The sequence below is a fragment of the Pseudophryne corroboree genome, chromosome 1 (assembly GCF_028390025.1).
Source record: "Pseudophryne corroboree isolate aPseCor3 chromosome 1, aPseCor3.hap2, whole genome shotgun sequence".
In the NCBI taxonomy this organism is placed as follows: Eukaryota; Metazoa; Chordata; class Amphibia; order Anura; family Myobatrachidae; genus Pseudophryne; species Pseudophryne corroboree.
Window position 1 is genome coordinate 228474281 of NC_086444.1, and position 20917 is coordinate 228495197.

A 20917-nucleotide genomic window follows, 5' to 3' on the forward strand; every position below is an offset into this window, starting at 1 on the left:
CCTCCCATTCCTGGATCCGCTTCTGCCCATTCCTGGAGCCACCTCCTTAGCTTTGAAAACACAAGTATCAGAGAGGTGGCGGCAAGTGGCGTCACATGTGGGCGGCACCTGCAGTCTTTTGTACCGGCCTCTCCATTCTATACACCAATACCGATAAAGGGGGTAGTCTGTTTATGCAACAGCAGTCAGTGCAGATTAGAACACTGACTTGAGCGGTACGTCAATCGATGGTTTTATGTGACTCCAGCATACTAGCCGGATTGCAGGGTGGATGGTGGAGCTGTTGGAAGAGGTGCAGGACCTCGGATGGCTTCAGGCACTGGCAGTAAAAGGATTTTTTTTTATTTCCTGTTCATGCTGCCAGCCTCCAGCTGATCTCTCCGCCCCATTGTTAATCCGGCCATGCCCCCCCCCCCCCCCCCCCCCCCCCCCATCTCCTGCTGTGCGCATGCCATTAGAGAACAAATTTGCTGCTGCGATCAGGTCTGAATTAGGCCATAATACCGATTGGAGAAAAAGCTGATAATGATATTTTCATTATCAATTTGTCATAATTGCTTTCTGGAAAATTTTGATCAGAAGAAAATGAGCATTTAACAACTTGCCCAATACCTTTTTCAGACAGAAACGTCTGAAATTCCCTGATTTTTCCCGTCATTTCAATGCCAGGTCGCTTAGCCGGTCTCTGCTAGATCCACCATTACACAGGGTAGCAAATTACCAGGTGAAGCAGTTCTACCAGGAAATTTGCAGATCAACATGTGTATTATTTCTGTGTGAACGGGTCAACCCGGGTTGAAATTCCCGGGTCTCTGACCCTGGTAAATTCCTGGGTCGAAGTCCCGGGAATTTCACACAAAAAAAGGACCCGTGTTTATCAGCAAATTTGCCCTATTACTTTAACATGTCTGAAGAACTGTGAAAGTTTAATAAATATACCCTATACATGTGTTATTTTATATAATAAATGAGAACGGCTGTCCTGTCTCTGACATGCTCAGTAGGTGTCGGAGTTCTCAGGTAATGACATCACGGACACTGGTAGGAGGGATCAGAATTCAGACCAACTGTCAGTTACTGTAATGTAGCTGTTACTAAAGCCTGGCATACATAATGGATTATCAGCAGATTGGGAAGATAACTGCATAGTGTATGGCCATGACTGATTTGCATTCATCAGATAGTCGGGCATGAAAAATCTTCCATCATGCCCAATTGGTTGGCTGCATCTGGCACCGTATTCGCTGCTGTGGCTGACTGACCGTCATCTCTCATGTTCCTTAATAGGGAAGGAATGGAGAAATGTTTCCACCCTGGGGGAAGAACACAGATAATGTGTGGCTATACACTGTAAAATATATCCAGGTGTATGGCCACAATATGTTCTGGTTTCAGGCAATCAGATAAAGCATTAGTGACAGTGATCCAATGTTTTGTGTACAAATCCGATGGTGTAGGGGTCTGTGCATTGCAAAACGGGTCTTGTGATATTACTCGCATCCCTCTGTCAGCCGTAGCATGACTGACACGCTGCAGCATTTGGGGGGCGGCACGCGGTACCATTCTAAAAATTGGGAGGGTGTCACTCCCTATTTGTAGGCGTGATGGGTACAGGGTCTGTGTTGTCAGACGCACACTTACTGGACGCGAATGACCAGATCTGACGGCCAGCCTGCATAAGTTTCAGCTTACGCAGGCTGTCCAGTGCCTAAAAACATCACGTATCGCCATCAATGGTGATCCGAAGCCGCGTTCTCAGATGCAACTCACGGATCTCACCAATGAACGCAGGAGGCATGTCTCCTACAGCCGCCTCCAGCTGTATTGAATTACATGAATTGCACTTTGCTTACAAACATGAATTAGGCACACTATCTCTAGTGGATTTTTTCATACATTTTCTAAGTTTTCCTAACCATGCCGGAGAGTACTTCTTACTTTTACAGACTACCCCCAGGGTCCAGTTGGGAGACCTTTTCTTCCTAGGACACAGACTTGAACAGTGTCGGACTGGGGCATGTAGGGCCCGCCGGGGGAATTCAGTGGTAGGGGCCCATGTTTAGGGGTGTAGCCAGTCCGCAGAGGGGGTGTGGCCTGCCACCTCATTGGTTTGACTACCATTAGAGAGTGCAACGTCTGGGCCCCTTCATAAAAATATTCAGTAAAATTAATAACAGATTAATAACAGAAATGCACTGTAGAAAATACACCATAGTACAGTATAAGGTAACATATGTATGATGTATAATTCAAGTGCACAGTCTGGAACCTGATCCTTAGAGCAGGAGGTGGGGCGCCGATCCCATTTCTATGTTGCTACAGTAATTACTGTACAGGACACGTGTACTTCTGCACTAGAGCATGATGGCTGCTGGGCATGAAAATAAACTAGAAGTTACACTTAACTTGTTGTGGGACTACAGGTCTCATCATGCCGTGACAGAAAAGGCCTACTGGGATTTCTAACCACACTCGAAGCTGATTATCACACACGTTACACGCAACTATCGATCCAACACTACGAAACATTGTATACCCACTAGGTATATGACACCCACTCGTGCTTACAGTCAGTCAGCGGGCCGCCACTCGTGGCATTCCTCTCTCACGGCCTCACACCGGCGGTTGCTGAGGACGCGGAAAATACTCGATCCATAGCAACATGCGCAGCTAGCCAATCAGTGGCCGAGTTTCACTACACAACAGGAAGACTGAGGCAGTGTCATGTGATTGGTCACTGGTCTGAACTACAAGTCCCGGCATGCTGTGCGACTATATGACATCGGAGGCTGGCCGGGTCGCCTCCCTCCCGCAGAGCCATCTCCGGGGCATAGCACTATCGCAGTAGTGCTGGTCACTTGCCACAGCGTTATCACAGGCTCGGGCAGAGACCTGGCAGCATGCAGCCCCGTCGGCCCGAGGGTTTCGATGGCCTCGGATACCGGGGATCTGCCTGGGGCCGTAGTGAAGAAGTGCCGCCTCCGTATCAGCACAGCTTCCCGGCAAGGTCATTCAGCTCTTCCGGGGATCTGTCACAGCACTGGGTGACCACGCCGCCTGACATCCCGGGCAGCCGCAACCTGCATTGGGGGGAGAAAACGCCACAGTATGGAGGAGATGGCAGCCAGGCACCGCCCGGCCTGGGGGAGGAGAACAGCGGCAGCAGCAGCGGGGGTGAGAGGGCACTGGCAGGGAGCCCATTACTCAGCTGTAGTAGCAATAGCAGGGTGAGGGGGCACTACCAGGGAGCCAATTATCCAGCTCTAGTAGTGATAGTAAGGTGAGAGGGCACTGCCAGGGAGCCCATTATCCTGCAGTGGCTATAGTAGTGATAGCAGAGCGATGGCACGGCTATTACCCAACCCGTTCATCGGTGGTGCCTACACACTGAACGATATGAACAAGTTCTCGTTCATTAATGATCGATAATGTTCATATTCAGTAAAATCTTTAAGTGTGTAGGGCCTATAAGGGGCCCTACACACTGGCCGACCCGCCGCCGAGCTGCCCGACGGCGGATACGGCCGACGAGCGACCCGGCGGCGGGGGGCAGTGACGGGGGGACACGCGGCTCCATTGAAGTGCAGGCAAATATGGACGAGATCGTCCATATTGGCCTGCATGCACAGCCGACGGGGGACCAGCGATGAACGAGCGCCGCTGAACGAGCGCGGGGCCACGCATCGTTCATCGCTGGAGCCTCCACACTGAAAGATATGAACGAGTTCTCGTTCATATCTTTCAAAAAATCGGCATGTGTGTAGGGCCTATAAGATAGCACGGTCTTTTTAATGTTGCTAATTTAGTCAACGACTAGGTGGGTGCTGTCAAGGAGCCTGTCTGTTTAATGGCAATAATGTAAGAGTAAGGATGTTGCATGGTACTTCCATAATTTCTATTCGAACGCCATGGATGATTGGAAAAACAAATTCTAGAAACAGTAACGGGTGTTTCTAGGGGTCCAAGCGCCCCTGGCAAAGTAAGGGTCTGGCTCCCCCACCTCACCCCACCCCCTACACACATTTGAAATAAGGTGTGAGTATTGGAAATGGGGCATGGTCTTGTGGGGGAAGGGCGTGGACACACTAGTACTTCCAATTCAAATTATGCCACACAGTAGTGTCCCTTATTCACATTACACCGTACAGTAGTGTCTCGTATTCACGTTACACCATCCCTCCCCCCTAACCCACCTTTCCCACAGCCTGACCCTAACACCCCCCCCCCCCCCCCCCCCAGCCTCTTCAGTGGTGCCTTACCCTAACCCACCCTTCCTAATCTACCTCCCTGCAGCCTAACCCTCCCACCCTCACAGCCTAACCCTCCCACATGGCTTGTCAGTGGAGACTTTGGCACCAACTCAGTCCTGTTTTTGGCTTTCTGCATCGCTATCTATGTTGGGATGCCAGCATCAGCATTCCGAGCAGTTCCTGGATGCTGGCGTCAGCTTTCCGACCGCCAGGATGCCAAACGCCTTAATGTCTCGTATGTCACCCCTGCCCGAACTTCCACCTTCCCTTACTTACCCCCTTGCACCTCTCATGCTCCTTGTTCCTCTTTAGCCCTGTAGTTTTCACTCCCTCATTTCATCTGTCTCCCTCCCTCTATCACCCATGTATTTCACTACCACCTTCCGTCTCCCCTGCACCTCGCTCCCACCTTCCATCTCTCACACCTCTTCTTCACTCCTACCTTCCATCTCCCCCGCACCTCTCACTCCCTCCCTCTATCACCCATGTACCTCACTCTCTCCTTCCATCTCTCACATCACACCTGTACCTCATTCCCACCTTCCATCTCCCACACCTCTTCACTCCCACCTTCCGTCTCCCCTGCACCTCACTCCCACCTTCCATTTCTCAAACCTTGTTTTCACTCCCACCTTCTGTCTCCCCTGCACCTCCCTCCCACCTTCCATCTCCCCTTCACCTCGCTCCCACCTTCCATCTCCCCTGCACCTCGCTCCCACCTTCCATCTCTCACACCTCTTCTTCACTACCACCTTCCGTCTCCCCTGCACCTCACTCCCACCTTCCATGTCTCACACCTGCACCTTGGTCCCAGCTTCAATCTCCCCTGCACCTCACTCCCACTTTCCATCTCTCACACCTGCACCTTGCTCCCTCAGATTATTTGCCCCTAGTACAGGGATCCCCCTTCCTCTCGGACACATTATCTCCCTTAGCACAGAATAGCCCCTCCTCCCAATATAGAAGAATCCCCCGTCCCCCTGAGACTGATCTTCCCTTATCAGCCAGTACAGCTCACACAGAACCTTCTACTGGTATGCGGTGTCCGCTCCATTGGCAGGTTAGGAATCATGGTGGACAATGGGAGCCGGGAAGAGATGGTACCTGCACATTGTGACTGCATAGTGTGTATTATGTGTAATTAGTCAGCAAGTACTGGCCAGGGTTGGTTCTATATTAAATATTTGTGCAGTGTCTGACTAGGCATGTGGGAGGTGCCCAACATCAGGGTGTGCCTGTGCACATATGCCACCCACCGTGTGCATGCCTATGCCCCCTCCCCCATAGCAGAGCAATTAGCCCCCCCTTCCCATGTGTCTCTGCCTCATGCCCTACCCCCTAATAGTGTTATCAGCTGCTCCTACACCCCCATGTCTCCCCCCAATAACAGTGTCATATTCCCCTGTGCCCCCACTTTCCATAGTTCTCCCCCTCATAGCAGTGTCATTACTCCCTTCCCCCACTCCCCATTGGTCTCCCACTCCCACATAGCAGTGTCATTACCCCTCTTTCTCCACTCCCCATAGGTCTCCCACATAGCAGTGTCATTACCCCTCTTCCCTCACTCCCCATAGGTCTCCCACATAGCAGTGTCATTACCCCCTTCCCCCACTCCCTATTGGTCTCCCACTCCCACATAGCAGTGTCATTACCCCTCTTTCTCCACTCCCCATAGGTCTCCCACTCCCACATAGCAGTGTCATTACCCCTCTTCCCTCACTCCCCATAGGTCTCCCACTCCCACATAGCAGTGTCATTACACCTCTTCCCCCACTCCCCATAGGTCTCCTACTCCCACATAGCAGTGTCATTACCCCCTTCCCCCACTCCCTATTGTTCTCCCACTCCCACATAGCAGTGTCATTACCCCTCTGTCCCCACTCCCCATAGGTCTCCCACTCCCACATAGCAGTGTCATTACCCCTCTTCCCTCACTCCCCATAGGTCTCCCACATAGCAGTGTCATTACACCTCTTCCCCCCACTCCCCATAGTTCTCCCACTCCCACATAGCAGTGTTATTACCCCCTTCCCCCACTCCCACATCAGTGTCATTACCCCCTCCCCCCACTCCCACATAGCAGTGTCATTTCCCCCACTCCCCATAGGTTTCCCACTCCCACATAGCAGTGTCATTACCCCCTTCCCCAGTGTCATTACCCCTCTTTCCTCACTCCCCGTAGGTCTCCCACTCCCACATAGCAGTGTCATTACCCCTCTTCCCTCACTCCCCATAGGTCTCCCACTCCCACATAGCAGTGTCATTACACCTCTTCCCCCACTCCCCATAGGTCTCCCACTCCCACATAGCAGTGTCATTACCCCCTTCCCCCACTCCCTATTGGTCTCACACTCCCACATAGCAGTGTCATTATCCCTCTGTCCCCACTCCCCATAGGTCTCCCACTCCCACATTATAGTGTCATTACCCCTCTTCCCTCACTCCCCATAGGTCTCCCACTCCCACATAGCAGTGTCATTACACCTCTTCCCCCACTCCCCATAGGTCTCCCACTCCCACATAGCAGTGTCATTACCCCCTTCCCCCACTCCCACATAGCAGTGTCATTACCCCCTCCCCCCACTCCCACATAGCAGTGTCATTACCCCTCTTCCCCCACTCCCCATAGGTCTCCCACTCCCACATAGCAGTGTCATTACCCTTCTTCCCCCACTCCCCATAGGTCTCCTACTCCCACATAGCAGTGTCATTACCCCCTTCCCCCACAAGGGCTGCTGGGAGCTGTAGTTTATTTTGAGTCTGATTACAAGTGTGGTGCTGCCGGACACTAGTCTGATCACTAGTGCAGTGTGGTGCTGACGGACACCGGTGCCGTGCCGGCAGTAACAGACTCTCACCAGGTACAATCTGACAGTACTACTCTTCTACCCTTTGGCCGCGGGTGGCACTGCCAGGCAGCACCCTCTCCTTGCCTGGTGCCCCTGGCGAGTGCCATCCTGGCCAATGGGTAGATACACCCCTGAACAGTAACACCCCTCTAAGCCAACCGTGATTCCATACGATTTGGTACTTTTGTGCTATTTTTGCATAAGATATATCGCATACGATTGATGAAGCCGCTATACATCGCATGCAATATATCGCACGGCATACAATTGTACAATACGATATATCTGATGGGCTGGATAGAGGGCTATGGGGGCTGGGAGTGTCCTGAGAATGCCAGTCAAACTTCACTGTGATATATCACATGCACAAAAAACACACTTTTTTCATCCGATTCCATCCAATTCCGATATATCATTAGTGCAGCACCAACGACCTAGGGGATCCTATCAGACAGCCACAGGGAAGCGCATCAGATTGGATACGATCTAAAACACATACGATTGTACACAGTTTCATACACTTTATCAGACAGATATATTGGAATTGTATGAAATTGTGTAAAATCGTACTAGTGACTTATTGGTCATTAGCTGAATATGAACCACTCATCTATAATTATTAACTGCTAAGTTACTGACCAGCTACACCATACAAGTGCTATTGCTTTAGAATTTGCAGGGAATTGCGTTAGAGACATCTATCATACATGCTACCTTATAGTTTGGTCTAATGACTGTAACCACTTATAGGCCCTACACACATGCTGATTTGTTTGAAAGATATGAACGATCTCGTTCATAAATGAACGAGAACTCGTTCATATCTTTCAGTGTGGAGGCTCCTGCGATGACCGATGCGCGGCCTCGCGCTCGTTCATCGCTGGTCCCCCGTCGGCTGTGCATGCAGGCCAGTATGGACCATCTCGTCCATATTTGCCTGCACTTCAATGGAGCCGCGTGAGGGGGGGAGTGAAGAAACTTCACTCCCCCCGTCACTGCCCCCCCCGCCGCCGCCGGGTCGCCCATCGGACGTATCTGCCGTCGGGCAGCTCGGCGGCAGATCGGCATGTCTGTAGGGCCCTTTAGAATATTTAGACCATTTTTCTCTAACGTCCTAGTGGATGCTGGGGACTCCGAAAAGACCATGGGGAATAGCGGCTCCGCAGGAGACTGGGCACAAAAGTAAAAAGCTTTAGGACTACCTGGTGTGCACTGGCTCCTCCCCCTATGACCCTCCTCCAAGCCCCAGTTAGATTTTTGTGCCCGAACGAGACGGGTGCAGGCTAAGGGGCTCTCCTGAGCTGCTTAGTGTAAAAGTTTAAAGTAGGTTTTTTATTTTCAGTGAGACCTGCTGGCAACAGGCTCACTGCACCGAGGGACTAAGGGGAGAAGAAGTGAACTCACCTGCGTGCAGAGTGGATTGGGCTTCTTAGGCTACTGGACATTAGCTCCAGAGGGACGATCACAGGCCCAGCCATGGATGGGTCCCAGAGCCGCGCCGCCGTCCCCCTTACAGAGCCAGAAGACGGAAGAGGTCCGGAAAATCGTCGGCAGAAGACGTCCTGTCTTCAATAAGGTAGCGCACAGCACTGCAGCTGTGCGCCATTGCTCTCAGCACACTTCACACTCCGGTCACTGAGGGTGCAGGGCGCTGGGGGGGGGGCGCCCTGAGACGCAATAAAAACACCTTTTTGGCAAAAAAATACATCACATATAGCTCCTGGGCTATATGGATGTATTTAACCCCTGCCTATTTTTACATAAAAAAGCGGGAGAAAGGCCGCCGAAAAAGGGGCGGAGCCTATCTCCTCAGCACACTGGCGCCATTTTTTCCTCACAGCTCCGTTGGAGGAAGGCTCCCTGACTCTCCCCTGCAGTCCTGCACTACAGAAACAGGGTAAAACAAGAGAGGGGGGGCACTAAATTGGCATATAAATATATACAGCAGCTATATTAGGGAAAAACACTTATATAAGGTTATCCCTGTATATATATAGCGCTCTGGTGTGTGCTGGCAAACTCTCCCTCTGTCTCCCCAAAGGGCTAGTGGGGTCCTGTCCTCTGTCAGAGCATTCCCCGTGTGTGTGCTGTGTGTCGGTACGTTGTGTCGACATGTATGAGGAGGAAAATGGTGTGGAGGCGGAGCAATTGCCTGTGTTAGTGATGTCACCCCCTAGGGAGTCGACACCTGACTGGATGGTCTTATGGAAAGAATTACGTGATAGTGTCAGCACTTTACAAAAGACTGTTGACGACATGAGACAGCCGGCAAATCAGTTAATACCTGTACAGGCGTCTCAAACACCGTCAGGGGCTCTAAAGCGCCCGTTACCTCAGGTCGATACAGACACGGACACTGACTCCAGTGTCGACGGTGAGGAAACAAACGTATTTTCCAGTAGGGCCACACGTTACATGATCACGGCAATGAAGGAGGTTTTGAACATTTCTGATACTACAAGTACCACAAAAAAGGGTATTATGTGGGGTGTGAAAAAACTACCCGTAGTTTTTCCCGAATCAGATGAATTAAATGAGGTTTGTGATGAAGCGTGGGTTTCCCCCGATAAAAAACTGCTAATTTCTAAAAAGTTATTGGCATTATACCCTTTCCCGCCAGAGGTTAGGGCGCGTTGGGAAACACCCCCTAGCGTAGATAAGGCGCTCACACGCTTATCAAAACAAGTGGCGTTACCGTCCCCTGATACGGCCGCCCTCAAGGAACCAGCTGATAGGAAGTTGGAAAATATCCTTAAAAGTATATACACACATACTGGTATTATACTGCGACCAGCAATCGCCTCAGCCTGGATGTGCAGTGCTGGGGTGGCTTGGTCGGATTCCCTGACTGAAAATATTGATACCCTGGACAGGGACAATATATTATTGACTATAGAGCATTTAAAGGATGCATTTCTATATATGCGAGATGCACAGAGGGATATTTGCACTCTGGCATCAAGAGTAAGTGCGATGTCCATTTCTGCCAGAAGAGGATTATGGACGCGACAGTGGTCAGGGGATGCGGATTCCAAACGGCATATGGAAGTATTGCCGTATAAAGGGGAGGAGTTATTTGGGGTCGGTCTATCGGACCTGGTGGCCACGGCAACGGCTGGAAAATCCACCTTTTTACCCCAAGTCACCTCGCAGCAGAAAAAAATACCGTCTTTTCAGGCTCAGTCCTTTCGTCCCCATAAGGGCAAGCGGGCAAAAGGCCACTCATATCTGCCCCGGGGCAGAGGAAGGGGAAAAAGACTGCAGCAGACAGCCTCTTCCCACGAACAGAAGCCCTCCCCCGCTTCTGCCAAGTCCTCAGCATGACGCTGGGGCCTTACAAGCGGACTCAGGCACGGTGGGGGCCCGTCTCAAGAATTTCAGCGCGCAGTGGGCTCACTCGCAAGTGGACCCCTGGATCCTGCAGGTAGTATCTCAGGGGTACAAATTGGAATTCGAGACGTCTCCCCCTCGCCGGTTCCTGAAGTCTGCTTTACCAACGTCTCCCCCCGACAGGGAGGCGGTATTGGAAGCCATTCACAAGCTGTATTCCCAGCAGGTGATAATCAAGGTACCCCTCCTACAACAGGGAAAGAGGTATTATTCCACGCTGTTTGTGGTACCGAAGCCGGACGGCTCGGTGAGACCCATTTTAAATCTGAAATCCTTGAACACTTACATAAAAAGGTTCAAGTTCAAGATGGAGTCACTCAGAGCAGTGATAGCGAACCTAGAAGAAGGGGACTATATGGTGTCTCTGGACATCAAGGATGCTTACCTCCATGTCCCAATTTGCCCTTCTCACCAAGGGTACCTCAGGTTTGTGGTACAGAACTGTCACTATCAGTTTCAGACGCTGCCGTTTGGATTGTCCACGGCACCCCGGGTCTTTACCAAGGTAATGGCCGAAATGATGATTCTTCTTCGAAGAAAAGGCGTCTTAATTATCCCTTACTTGGACGATCTCCTGATAAGGGCAAGGTCCAGAGAACAGTTAGAGGTCGGAGTAGCACTAGCTCAAGTAGTACTACGACAGCACGGATGGATTCTAAATATTCCAAAATCGCAGCTGATTCCGACGACACGTCTGCTGTTCCTAGGGATGATTCTGGACACAGTACAGAAAAAGGTGTTTCTCCCGGAGGAGAAAGCCAAGGAGTTATCCGACCTAGTCAGGAACCTCCTAAGACCAGGCCAAGTGTCAGTACATCAATGCACAAGGGTCCTGGGAAAGATGGTGGCTTCTTACGAAGCGATTCCATTCGGCAGATTCCACGCAAGAACTTTTCAGTGGGATCTGCTGGACAAATGGTCCGGATCGCATCTTCAAATGCGTCAGCGGATAACCCTGTCTCCAAGGACAATGGTGTCTCTCCTGTGGTGGTTACAGAGTGCTCATCTCCTAGAGGGCCGCAGATTCGGCATTCAGGAATGGGTCCTGGTGACCACGGATGCCAGCCTGAGAGGCTGGGGAGCAGTCACACAGGGAAGAAATTTCCAGGGCTTGTGGTCAAGCATGGAAACGTCACTTCACATAAATATCCTGGAACTAAGGGCCATTTACAATGCCCTAAGTCAGGCAAGACCTCTGCTTCAGGGTCAGCCGGTGTTGATCCAGTCGGACAACATCACGGCAGTCGCCCACGTAAACAGACAGGGCGGCACAAGAAGCAGGAGGGCAATGATGGAAGTGGCAAGGATTCTTCGCTGGGCGGAGAATCATGTGATAGCACTGTCAGCAGTGTTCATTCCGGGAGTGGACAACTGGGAAGCAGACTTCCTCAGCAGACACGATCTTCACCCGGGGGAGTGGGGACTTCACCCAGAAGGCTTCCACATGATTGTGAACCGTTGGGAAAAACCAAAGGTGGACATGATGGCGTCCCGCCTCAACAAAAAACTGGACAGATATTGCGCCAGGTCAAGGGACCCTCAGGCAATAGCTGTGGACGCTCTGGTAACACCGTGGGTGTACCAGTCAGTGTATGTGTTCCCTCCTCTTCCTCTCATACCAAAAGTACTGAGAATCATAAGAAGGAGAGGAGTAAAGACTATACTCGTGGCTCCGGATTGGCCAAGAAGGACTTGGTACCCGGAAATTCAAGAGATGCTCACGGAAGACCCGTGGCCTCTACCTCTAAGAAAGGACCTGCTCCAGCAGGGACCATGTCTGTTCCAAGACTTACCGCGGCTGCGTTTGACGGCATGGCGGTTGAACGCCGGATCCTGAAGGAAAAAGGCTTTCCGGATGAAGTCATCCCTACCCTGATCAAAGCCAGGAAGGATGTAACCATACAACATTATCACCGTATTTGGCGTAAATATGTTGTGTGGTGCGAGGCCAGGAAGGCCCCTGCAGAGGAATTTCAACTGGGTCGTTTCCTGCATTTCCTGCAAACAGGACTGTCTATGGGCTTCAAATTAGGGTCCATTAAGGTTCAAATTTCGGCCCTGTCAATATTCTTCCAAAAAGAACTGGCTTCTGTCCCTGAAGTTCAGACGTTTGTCAAGGGAGTACTGCATATACAGCCTCCTTTTGTGCCTCCAGTGGCACCTTGGGATCTCAATGTAGTTTTGGGATTCCTAAAATCACATTGGTTTGAACCACTCACCACTGTGGACTTAAAATATCTCACATGGAAAGTGGTAATGCTGTTAGCCCTGGCTTCAGCCAGGCGTGTCTCAGAATTGGCGGCTTTATCCTATAAAAGCCCTTACCTAATTTTTCATACGGACAGGGCAGAATTGAGGACTCGTCCTCAATTTCTCCCTAAGGTGGTTTCAGCTTTTCACTTAAATCAGCCTATTGTGGTGCCTGCGGCTACTAGGGACTTGGAGGATTCCAAGTTGCTGGACGTAGTCAGGGCCCTGAAAATATATGTTTCCAGGACGGCTGGAGTCAGAAAATCTGATTCGCTGTTTATCCTGTATGCACCCAACAAGCTGGGTGCTCCTGCTTCTAAGCAGACGATTGCTCGTTGGATTTGTAGTACAATTCAGCTTGCACATTCTGTGGCAGGCCTGCCACAGCCAAAATCTGTAAAAGCCCATTCCACACGGAAAGTGGGCTCATCTTGGGCGGCTGCCCGAGGGGTCTCGGCTTTACAACTTTGCCGAGCAGCTACTTGGTCAGGGGCAAACACGTTTGCTAAATTCTACAAATTTGATACCCTGGCTGAGGAGGACCTGGAGTTCTCTCATTCGGTGCTGCAGAGTCATCCGCACTCTCCCGCCCGTTCGGGAGCTTTGGTATAATCCCCATGGTCCTTTCGGAGTCCCCAGCATCCACTAGGACGTTAGAGAAAATAAGAATTTACTTACCGATAATTCTATTTCTCATAGTCCGTAGTGGATGCTGGGCGCCCATCCCAAGTGCGGATTGTCTGCATTACTTGTACATAGTTATTGTTACAAAAATCGGGTTATTGTTGTTGTGAGCCATCTTTTCAGAGGCTCCTTCTGTTATCATGCTGTTAACTGGGTTCAGATCACAAGTTGTACGGTGTGATTGGTGTGGCTGGTATGAGTCTTACCCGGGATTCAAAATCCTTCCTTATTGTGTACGCTCGTCCGGGCACAGTATCCTAACTGAGGCTTGGAGGAGGGTCATAGGGGGAGGAGCCAGTGCACACCAGATAGTCCTAAAGCTTTTTACTTTTGTGCCCAGTCTCCTGCGGAGCCGCTATTCTCCATGGTCCTTTCGGAGTCCCCAGCATCCACTACGGACTATGAGAAATAGAATTATCGGTAAGTAAATTCTTATTATATAGATTCAAATTCTTGTAGTGACGAGCGTTTCACTGGAGACTTGGTCAGGCGATTGTATGTTGGTATATAAATTATTAAAGGATAGCACAGGAAGTGCACATGTACTACTGTATACAGAATATGGATTATTATAGTACAGATCTGCAAGACTATAGCCATTACATTAGTTTTTTCATTGCTCTGACTTTAGTCACTCGATTAACCTATCTGAGTCTACCCTGGTGAAAGATGAGAATTTCTTTATTGTCATCCACCCAGTAGGACATGTAGTTAGGACTTCCCTCTGGGAGAATAGGCAGTATAACACCTTATCCAGTCCCACTACCACCTGATTCATGAGCAATGAAATTCTTACATTTATGACTGAGTCCAGTTGAGGGCCAACTCTGGTAAATCCAGCTGTAGACAGACCTTTCATCTTCAGACTTCATTATTTTTGCGTACTCATGCAGCTTTTCTAAATAGTTTTCCTAGCTTGCTTGTATGCATTGCTCATAGATAAGATCCGAAGCTGTTCTCTGTATACACCTGTTGATAATGCCAAAGGCCTATCCGGAATAAAGCGCCACTTCACAAGCTGATATAAAGTAGTAACTACAATATAGCGGGGGATTCTGGTAGTGCGTGTACAAGGAAATCTGGGGGTGGCAAGCCCTTTAGTAATAATTATTGGGCCTCAAATATCCAATGCTGTGTTGAGGAGATTGAAGTTAGGGACATGCTTCTTATTCAGCAAAGAGATTTGTGTATATAATATATGTATACTATCTACAGGTTTATTTTTTCACCACACAACACCAAAATAAATGAAAAACAAATCTATTCTCTGTTATTACCTGTTACGGCAGGATGCACATTCTCCTTGTGAAGTCTTTTTATTCAGGACAGTTTTAGGTGTCTGTTTTTACCTACTTTATTGTAATTTATTCCTTTAGGTAAAGACATAATAAATAAATTAAAAAAGTTAATAAAAAATTTACTTCATGTAAAAAAATATTTAAAAAGATCACTTAAGTCTAGTGTCTATTTTAAAAGTCTGAATACTGGAAATCACATCGGAACATACAGACCCCTCATGCACAATAGTGTTTACCTACACAATGTCTGTCATGAAACAAGATGAAACCTACTCCACATCTCTCCTTTACTCTTTAATCCCATCTAGTTTTGGTGAAGTGCATCTCCCAGAGATTTTATGTGATATGAAATTCTCTTAGTTTAAAAACTTTGCTGAAATGCTGGGAAAATTACTTTTGGATACATACCCGATTGTTCACAACGGAGTGTCCTGCACAAACCGTATGGATTTTTTGCCATAAACTGTAGGTAGCCTCTCTGCTTTCTACACATTGGTTCTGTATGGTTACAAGAGATCAGCGTCACAGGAAGTTCGGTCAAGTGCAACAGATAATATAATGCCCGTGGCCAGAGAGGTGTATATACAGGTTGAGTATCCCTTATCCAAAATGCTTGGGACCAGAGGTATTTTGGATATCGGATTTTCCGTATTTTGGAATAATTGCATACCGTAATGAGATATCATGGTTATGGGACCTAAATCTAAGCACAGAAAGCATTTATGTTACATATACACCTTATACATACAGCCTGAAGGTTATTTTAGCCAATATTTTTTATAACTTTGTGCATTAAACAAAGTGTGTCTACATTCACACAATTCATTTATGTTTTATATACACCTTATATACACAGCCTGAAGGTCATTTAATACAATATTATTAATAACTTTGTGTATTAAACAAAGTTTGTGTACATTAAGCCATCAAAAAACAAAGGTTTCACGATCTCACTCTCACTCAAAAAAGTCCGTATTTCGGAATATTCCGTATTTCGGAATATTTGGATATGGGATACTCAACCTGTAGTGGATTTTTGAAGAATATTGCTTCTGTAACTGTACTCTTCAATCAGGCTTTTATCCAGACTACTATTAGGCTTTACTTGCACCTTGCAAGCTGAGAGATCAGGATGCACTCACCATGTCTGCCACTTTGGTACTATGCAGTGTTGATACCCAGCCCTGCGCGGGTGTGGTATGGTATGCCGGCGGTCGGGCTCCCGGCGACTAGCATACCGGCACCAGGAGCCTGACCGCCGGCTTACCGACAGTGTGGCGAGCGCAAATGAGCACCTTGCGGGCTCGCTGCGCTCGTCACGCTGCGGGCACGGTGGCGTGCTACGCGCGCCACGCTATTTTATTCTCCCTCCAGGTGGGTCGTGGAGAAGGGAGAATAAGTGTCGGTATTCCGGTGCTGGTATACTGTGCGCCGGGGTCCCGACAGCCGGCATACTGAAGACCACCCCCCTGCGCATCTCACCCAATCACACTATTGTGTGCATTAAGTACCACCTTACTGGTTGTGAGCCACCCAAAAAAAAACTGGTATTGACTATTAGACAGACTGTTCATTTATGGAGGCCATGCTTTTTAGATTTAATATGTTGCATTGGGATGCTTTGCATTGTACAGTTTTTTTTTTTATATATTTTTTTTAATACTATTTCACACACTGTAATTACTATGGTTTTTATACACATTCGCCTGTACACATCCTTTTTCATATTTTGCTACGAAATTTGTTTTATAACTTTTATTTTTTTGTTCTATATACTCTAAGGAAAAGAAAAGCTTTAGTTATGCGATGTGCATTTATCATGCATTGTTTTCTTTCAGAACAACTGAATCGGTTTGCCGGATTCGGTATTGGACTTGCAAGGTATAAATTAGTTTTACTCATTTTCTTTGTCAAACGTTATTGTAGCCACTGAGATGCATCTTAGGGTCTTCCTTATGATGCTTTCAAGCACAGTTTTACTTGAGGACATTGGCCCTCATTCCGAGTTGTTCGCTCGCTAGCTGCTTTTAGCAGCATTGCACGCGCTAGGCCGCCGCCCTCTGGGATTGTATCTTAGCATAGCAGAATTGCGAACGAAAGAGTAGCAGAATTGCTACTAAATAATTCTTTGCAGTTTCTGAGTAGCTCCAGACCTACTCACGAATTCCGATCAGCTCAGTCCGTTTAGTTCCTGGTTTGATGTCACAAACACGCCCTGCGTTCGGCCAGCCACTCCCCCGTTTCTCCAGACACTCCCGCGTTTTTCCCTAACACGCCTGCGTTTTTTGCAAACGCCAGGAAAACCCTGAGTTGCCGCCCAGAAACGCCCCTTTCCTGTCGATCATTTACCGAACACCAGTGCGACTGAAAAGCGCCGCAGAAGCCACAGCAAAACAGCTAAGTTTTTAGTAAAATAACTAAGCGCATGCGCTCTGCGTACCATGCGCATTCGCAGTTAGCAAATCGTAGCATAGCGAAAATCGGCAAAAAACGAACAACTCGGAATGACCCCCCTTGTGCATTAATGTGTCTTCCATAAACCCAGTTTCCCCGGCCTCTGACTGCTTCTTGGTGCACAGGTATTTCAATTCTAAGTAAATCTGATTTCTCTTACGTCCTAGAGGATGCTAGGGTCCACATTAGTACCATGGGGTAGAGACGGGTCCACTAGGAGCCATTGGCACTTTAAGAGTTTGAGAGTGTGGGCTGGCTCCTCCCTCTATGCCCCTCCTACCAGACTCAGTTTAGAAAATGTGCCCGGAGGAGCCGGTCACCGCTTTGGGAGCTTCTATAGCTTCTTTAGTTTTAATTTTTTTCTAGGCACAGGGAGGCTGCTGGCAACAGCCTCCCTGCTTCGTGGGACTTAGGGGGGGAGTAGTGTCCGCCCTGTGGGGTTCGAGCCACTATCTCCGCTGACAAGACACTGAGCTCCTGAGGATGATGATCGTTAGCCGCCCCAGGTGACCACTTACTCCCGCAGCACTGCCTCCACCCCCTAACAGAGCCAGAAGATTCCGGTGGCGAGTGAGTTACCGGCCCCCCATAGCAAGCGGTGAGCCGGTGTGAAGATTGCGGCAGCAGGGTGGGAGCGCAGTATTAACTGCGCTCCGGAGGCTCAGCAGTACATAGTACGGCGCTGTGAGGGGCGCCCTGAGCCAGCGCCTATTCCCTACACTGGCACCAAGGCTGTCAGGGACCTCGGTAACACTGCCAGCACAGTTCCTCAGGCCAGTACAAAGAAGTGGAGAGCGGGAATACTGTGTAGTCTATTAAGGTACACAGTACGCGCCAGTTAGTTGTATTATATCTACCTTGGGAAGCGCTGTGTGTGGGTTGGCTCCAATCTCTGTGATTCTCTGTGGCATTCTTGGGGGGAAACTGTGACATTTCCCTGTGTGTGTGGGTGTTGTTGTCTCACATAGCCATGTCTAGGGACTCTGTGTCTTATGCTGCAGAGGACCTTTCCTCTCAGGAGGAATCCATTCCATGTACAAAGGAATGTCTCGGATCCCTATTAATGAGCCTGAGTGGTTAACTCTATTAAGGGTATGATCTCTCAAATATCTACTAGGATAGCTCATACTGAGACTGAAACTCAGGTTTTAAAGAAGTCTATGGCAGTTTGGTCAGGTTCTGTTCCTATTCCTTAAAAAATCCCTAGCATATACCCACAGAAGCGTGCACTTGCCCAGATTATGCAAGATGACACGGATACCGACTCTGACACGGCAGACGTGATGGGGATGTGCTGAGGGGGGGCAGCTTCCCTTGCAAAAGGGGTGCAGCTAATGATTGAGGCCATTAGAGATGTGTTAAATATTACTGACACAACATCTGAGCAGGTTGAGGAGGCTTACTTCACAGACAATAAGAAAGCCTCGCTAACCTTCCCTGCGTCTAAAGAATTAAATGTTTTATTTGAAAAATCCTGGGAAAACACAGAGAAAAAATTCCAGATTCCAAAAAGGGTTCTGGTTGCTTTTCCCTTCCCTCAGGAAGATAGAAAAAAATGGGAAAACCCACCCATAGTTAACACATCTGTTTCCAGACTGTCGAAAAAGGTGGTTTTACCTGTACCTGGATCTACCGCGTTAAAAAAACGGTTGATTGTAAGATTGACATACTATGCTCAAATCCATATATACTGCTTCAGGGGTGGTGCTTAGGCCTACTATTGCCTGCTCATGGATCTCTAAAGCTATAGTAAAGTGGTCAGGCACGTTACCAGAGGATTTGGATTCAATGGATAGAAGTGACATTGAATTATTTTTACGTAACATACAGGATTGTGCGGGGTTCATGGTGGAATCCATGAAGGACCTGGGTACGCTGACTGCAAGGATATCTTCCATGTCTGTCTCAGCTCGCAGGGGACTCTGGCTACGCCAATGGTCTGCAGACGCGGAATCCAGGAGAAGTGTGAAGAACCTACCCTACACAGGTCAGGCTCTATTTGGGTAAGTCACCTTTTCTTCCGTCAGCTACGCCTTTTACGAAGAAACCCCTTTTTCCATCTGCATCGCAGTCCTTTCGGATCGCTAAGACAAAAAAGTCCAAGCCTCCTACCACCTTCTTTAGAGGTGGGCGGGCAAAATCCAAAAAGCCTGCTCCCGCAGGCTCACAGGACCAGAAACCTGTTTCTGGTACCTCCAAAATCCTCAGCATGATGGTGGACCACACAGTCTGGAGGACGGGCTGGTGGGGGCGAGACTCGGACGTTTCAGCCACGTCTGGGTGTCGTCCGGCCTGGATCCCTGGGTACAGGATATTGTGTCCCAGGGGTACAGATTGGAGTTTGAAGAAACCCCACCTCGCCGATTCTTCAAATCAGGCTTGCCAGCTTTACTGACAGACAGAACTGTCCTACAGGAAGCTATCAAGAAAATGGAAAAGTCAGAGGTCATTGTTCCAGTTCCACCTCATATGCACAACGTGGGTTACTATTCAAATCTTTTTGTGGTACCAAAACCAGATGGTTCGGTCAGACCAATTTTGAACTTGAAATCGTTAAACCCTTATCTAAGGGAGTTCAAGTTCAAAATGGAGTCTCTGAGAGCGGTGATCTCAGGTCTGAAGGAGGGGGAGTTTCTGGTATCCCTAGATATCAAGGATGCGTATCTCCACATTCCGATTTGGCCTCCGCACCAAGCTTATCACAGATTTGCACTGTTAGACAGTCATTATCAGTTTCAGGCGCTGCCATTCGGTCTCTCCACGGCACCGAGGGTCTTCACCAAGGTGATGGCAGAGATGATGGTTCTCCGCAGACGGGGAGTGAACGTAATTCCATACCTGGACGATCTACTGATAAAGGCGTCGTCCAGGGAGAAGCTATTGCAGTCCATTGCTCTCACGACTCATCTGCTCAGGGTCCATGGTTGGATCCTGAACCTTGCAACGTCACATTTGGAGCTGACAAGGAGATTGTCTTTCCTGGGGATGATCCTCGACACGGAAGTGCAGAGGGTGTTTCTACCGGTGGAGAAGGCGTTGGTGATGCAATCAGTGGTCCAGGATGTCCTGAAGCCAGCCTGGGTATCGATTCATCAGTGCATTCGTCTTCTGGGGAAGATGGTTGCCTCTTACGAGGCTCTGCAGTTCGGAAGGTTTCATGCTCGATCCTTCCAATTGGATCTCCTAGACAAGTGGTCGGGTTCTCATCTACATATGCACCTGAGGATACTACAAGAAATTTTGAAAAATTAGCGCTTCAAACAAAGGTGCAGCTAAAAAACACAAGGGTGGTTACCCTCACCCAAAAAGCATAGTTCACAAAGTCTGGTATTAGTGATTTTGCGCACCACTGGGGAATATCAAACTGGGGAGTACCTAAGGATACGTCTGTCGCCGAAAGCAAGGATTTCACTCCTCTGGTGGCTACAAATGCCTCGCCTTCTGGAGGGTCGCAGGTTCGGGATTCAGGACTGGATCCTTCTCACCACGGATGCAAGTCTCCGGGGCTGGGGCGCAGTCACTCAAGGGGAAACCTTCCAAGGAAGGTGGTCAAGCCTGGAATCCAGTCTTCCAATAAACATTCTGGAACTAAGAGCCATATACAACGGTCTTCTCCATGCGGCTCATCTTCTGCGAGATCGACCCATTCAAGTGCATTCGGACAATGTAACAACGGTGGCCTACATAAACCGACAAGGCGGAAGAAAGAGCAGAGCTGCAATGTCAGAGGTATCAAGAGTCA

General features: G+C 49.0%; 2 protein-coding genes across 4 annotated transcripts in view; one reads left to right on the forward strand and one right to left on the reverse strand.

Annotated features, from left to right (window-relative positions):
* TMEM232 (transmembrane protein 232) overlaps positions 1 to 2698 on the reverse strand; it is a 530130-nt gene extending 527432 nt beyond the window's left edge. Inside the window, exon 1 of one of the 3 annotated variants that reach the window (XM_063964108.1) lies at positions 2559 to 2698. The gene's annotated coding sequence lies outside the window, so the exon portion shown is untranslated. Of the gene's footprint in view, positions 1 to 2540 lie in introns of all 3 variants that reach the window. The other 2 variants (XM_063964107.1, XM_063964106.1) reach the window with 2 other exon arrangements.
* Positions 2699 to 2741: 43 nt separating this feature from the next.
* The window catches only part of SLC25A46 (solute carrier family 25 member 46), a 117969-nt gene continuing 99793 nt past the window's right edge, over positions 2742 to 20917 (forward strand). Inside the window, exons 1-2 of the mRNA XM_063964110.1 lie at positions 2742 to 3174; positions 16560 to 16602. Of these exons, the coding sequence (XP_063820180.1) occupies positions 2901 to 3174; positions 16560 to 16602 (317 nt within the window). The 5' untranslated portion in view covers positions 2742 to 2900. The remainder of the gene's footprint in view (positions 3175 to 16559; positions 16603 to 20917) is intronic.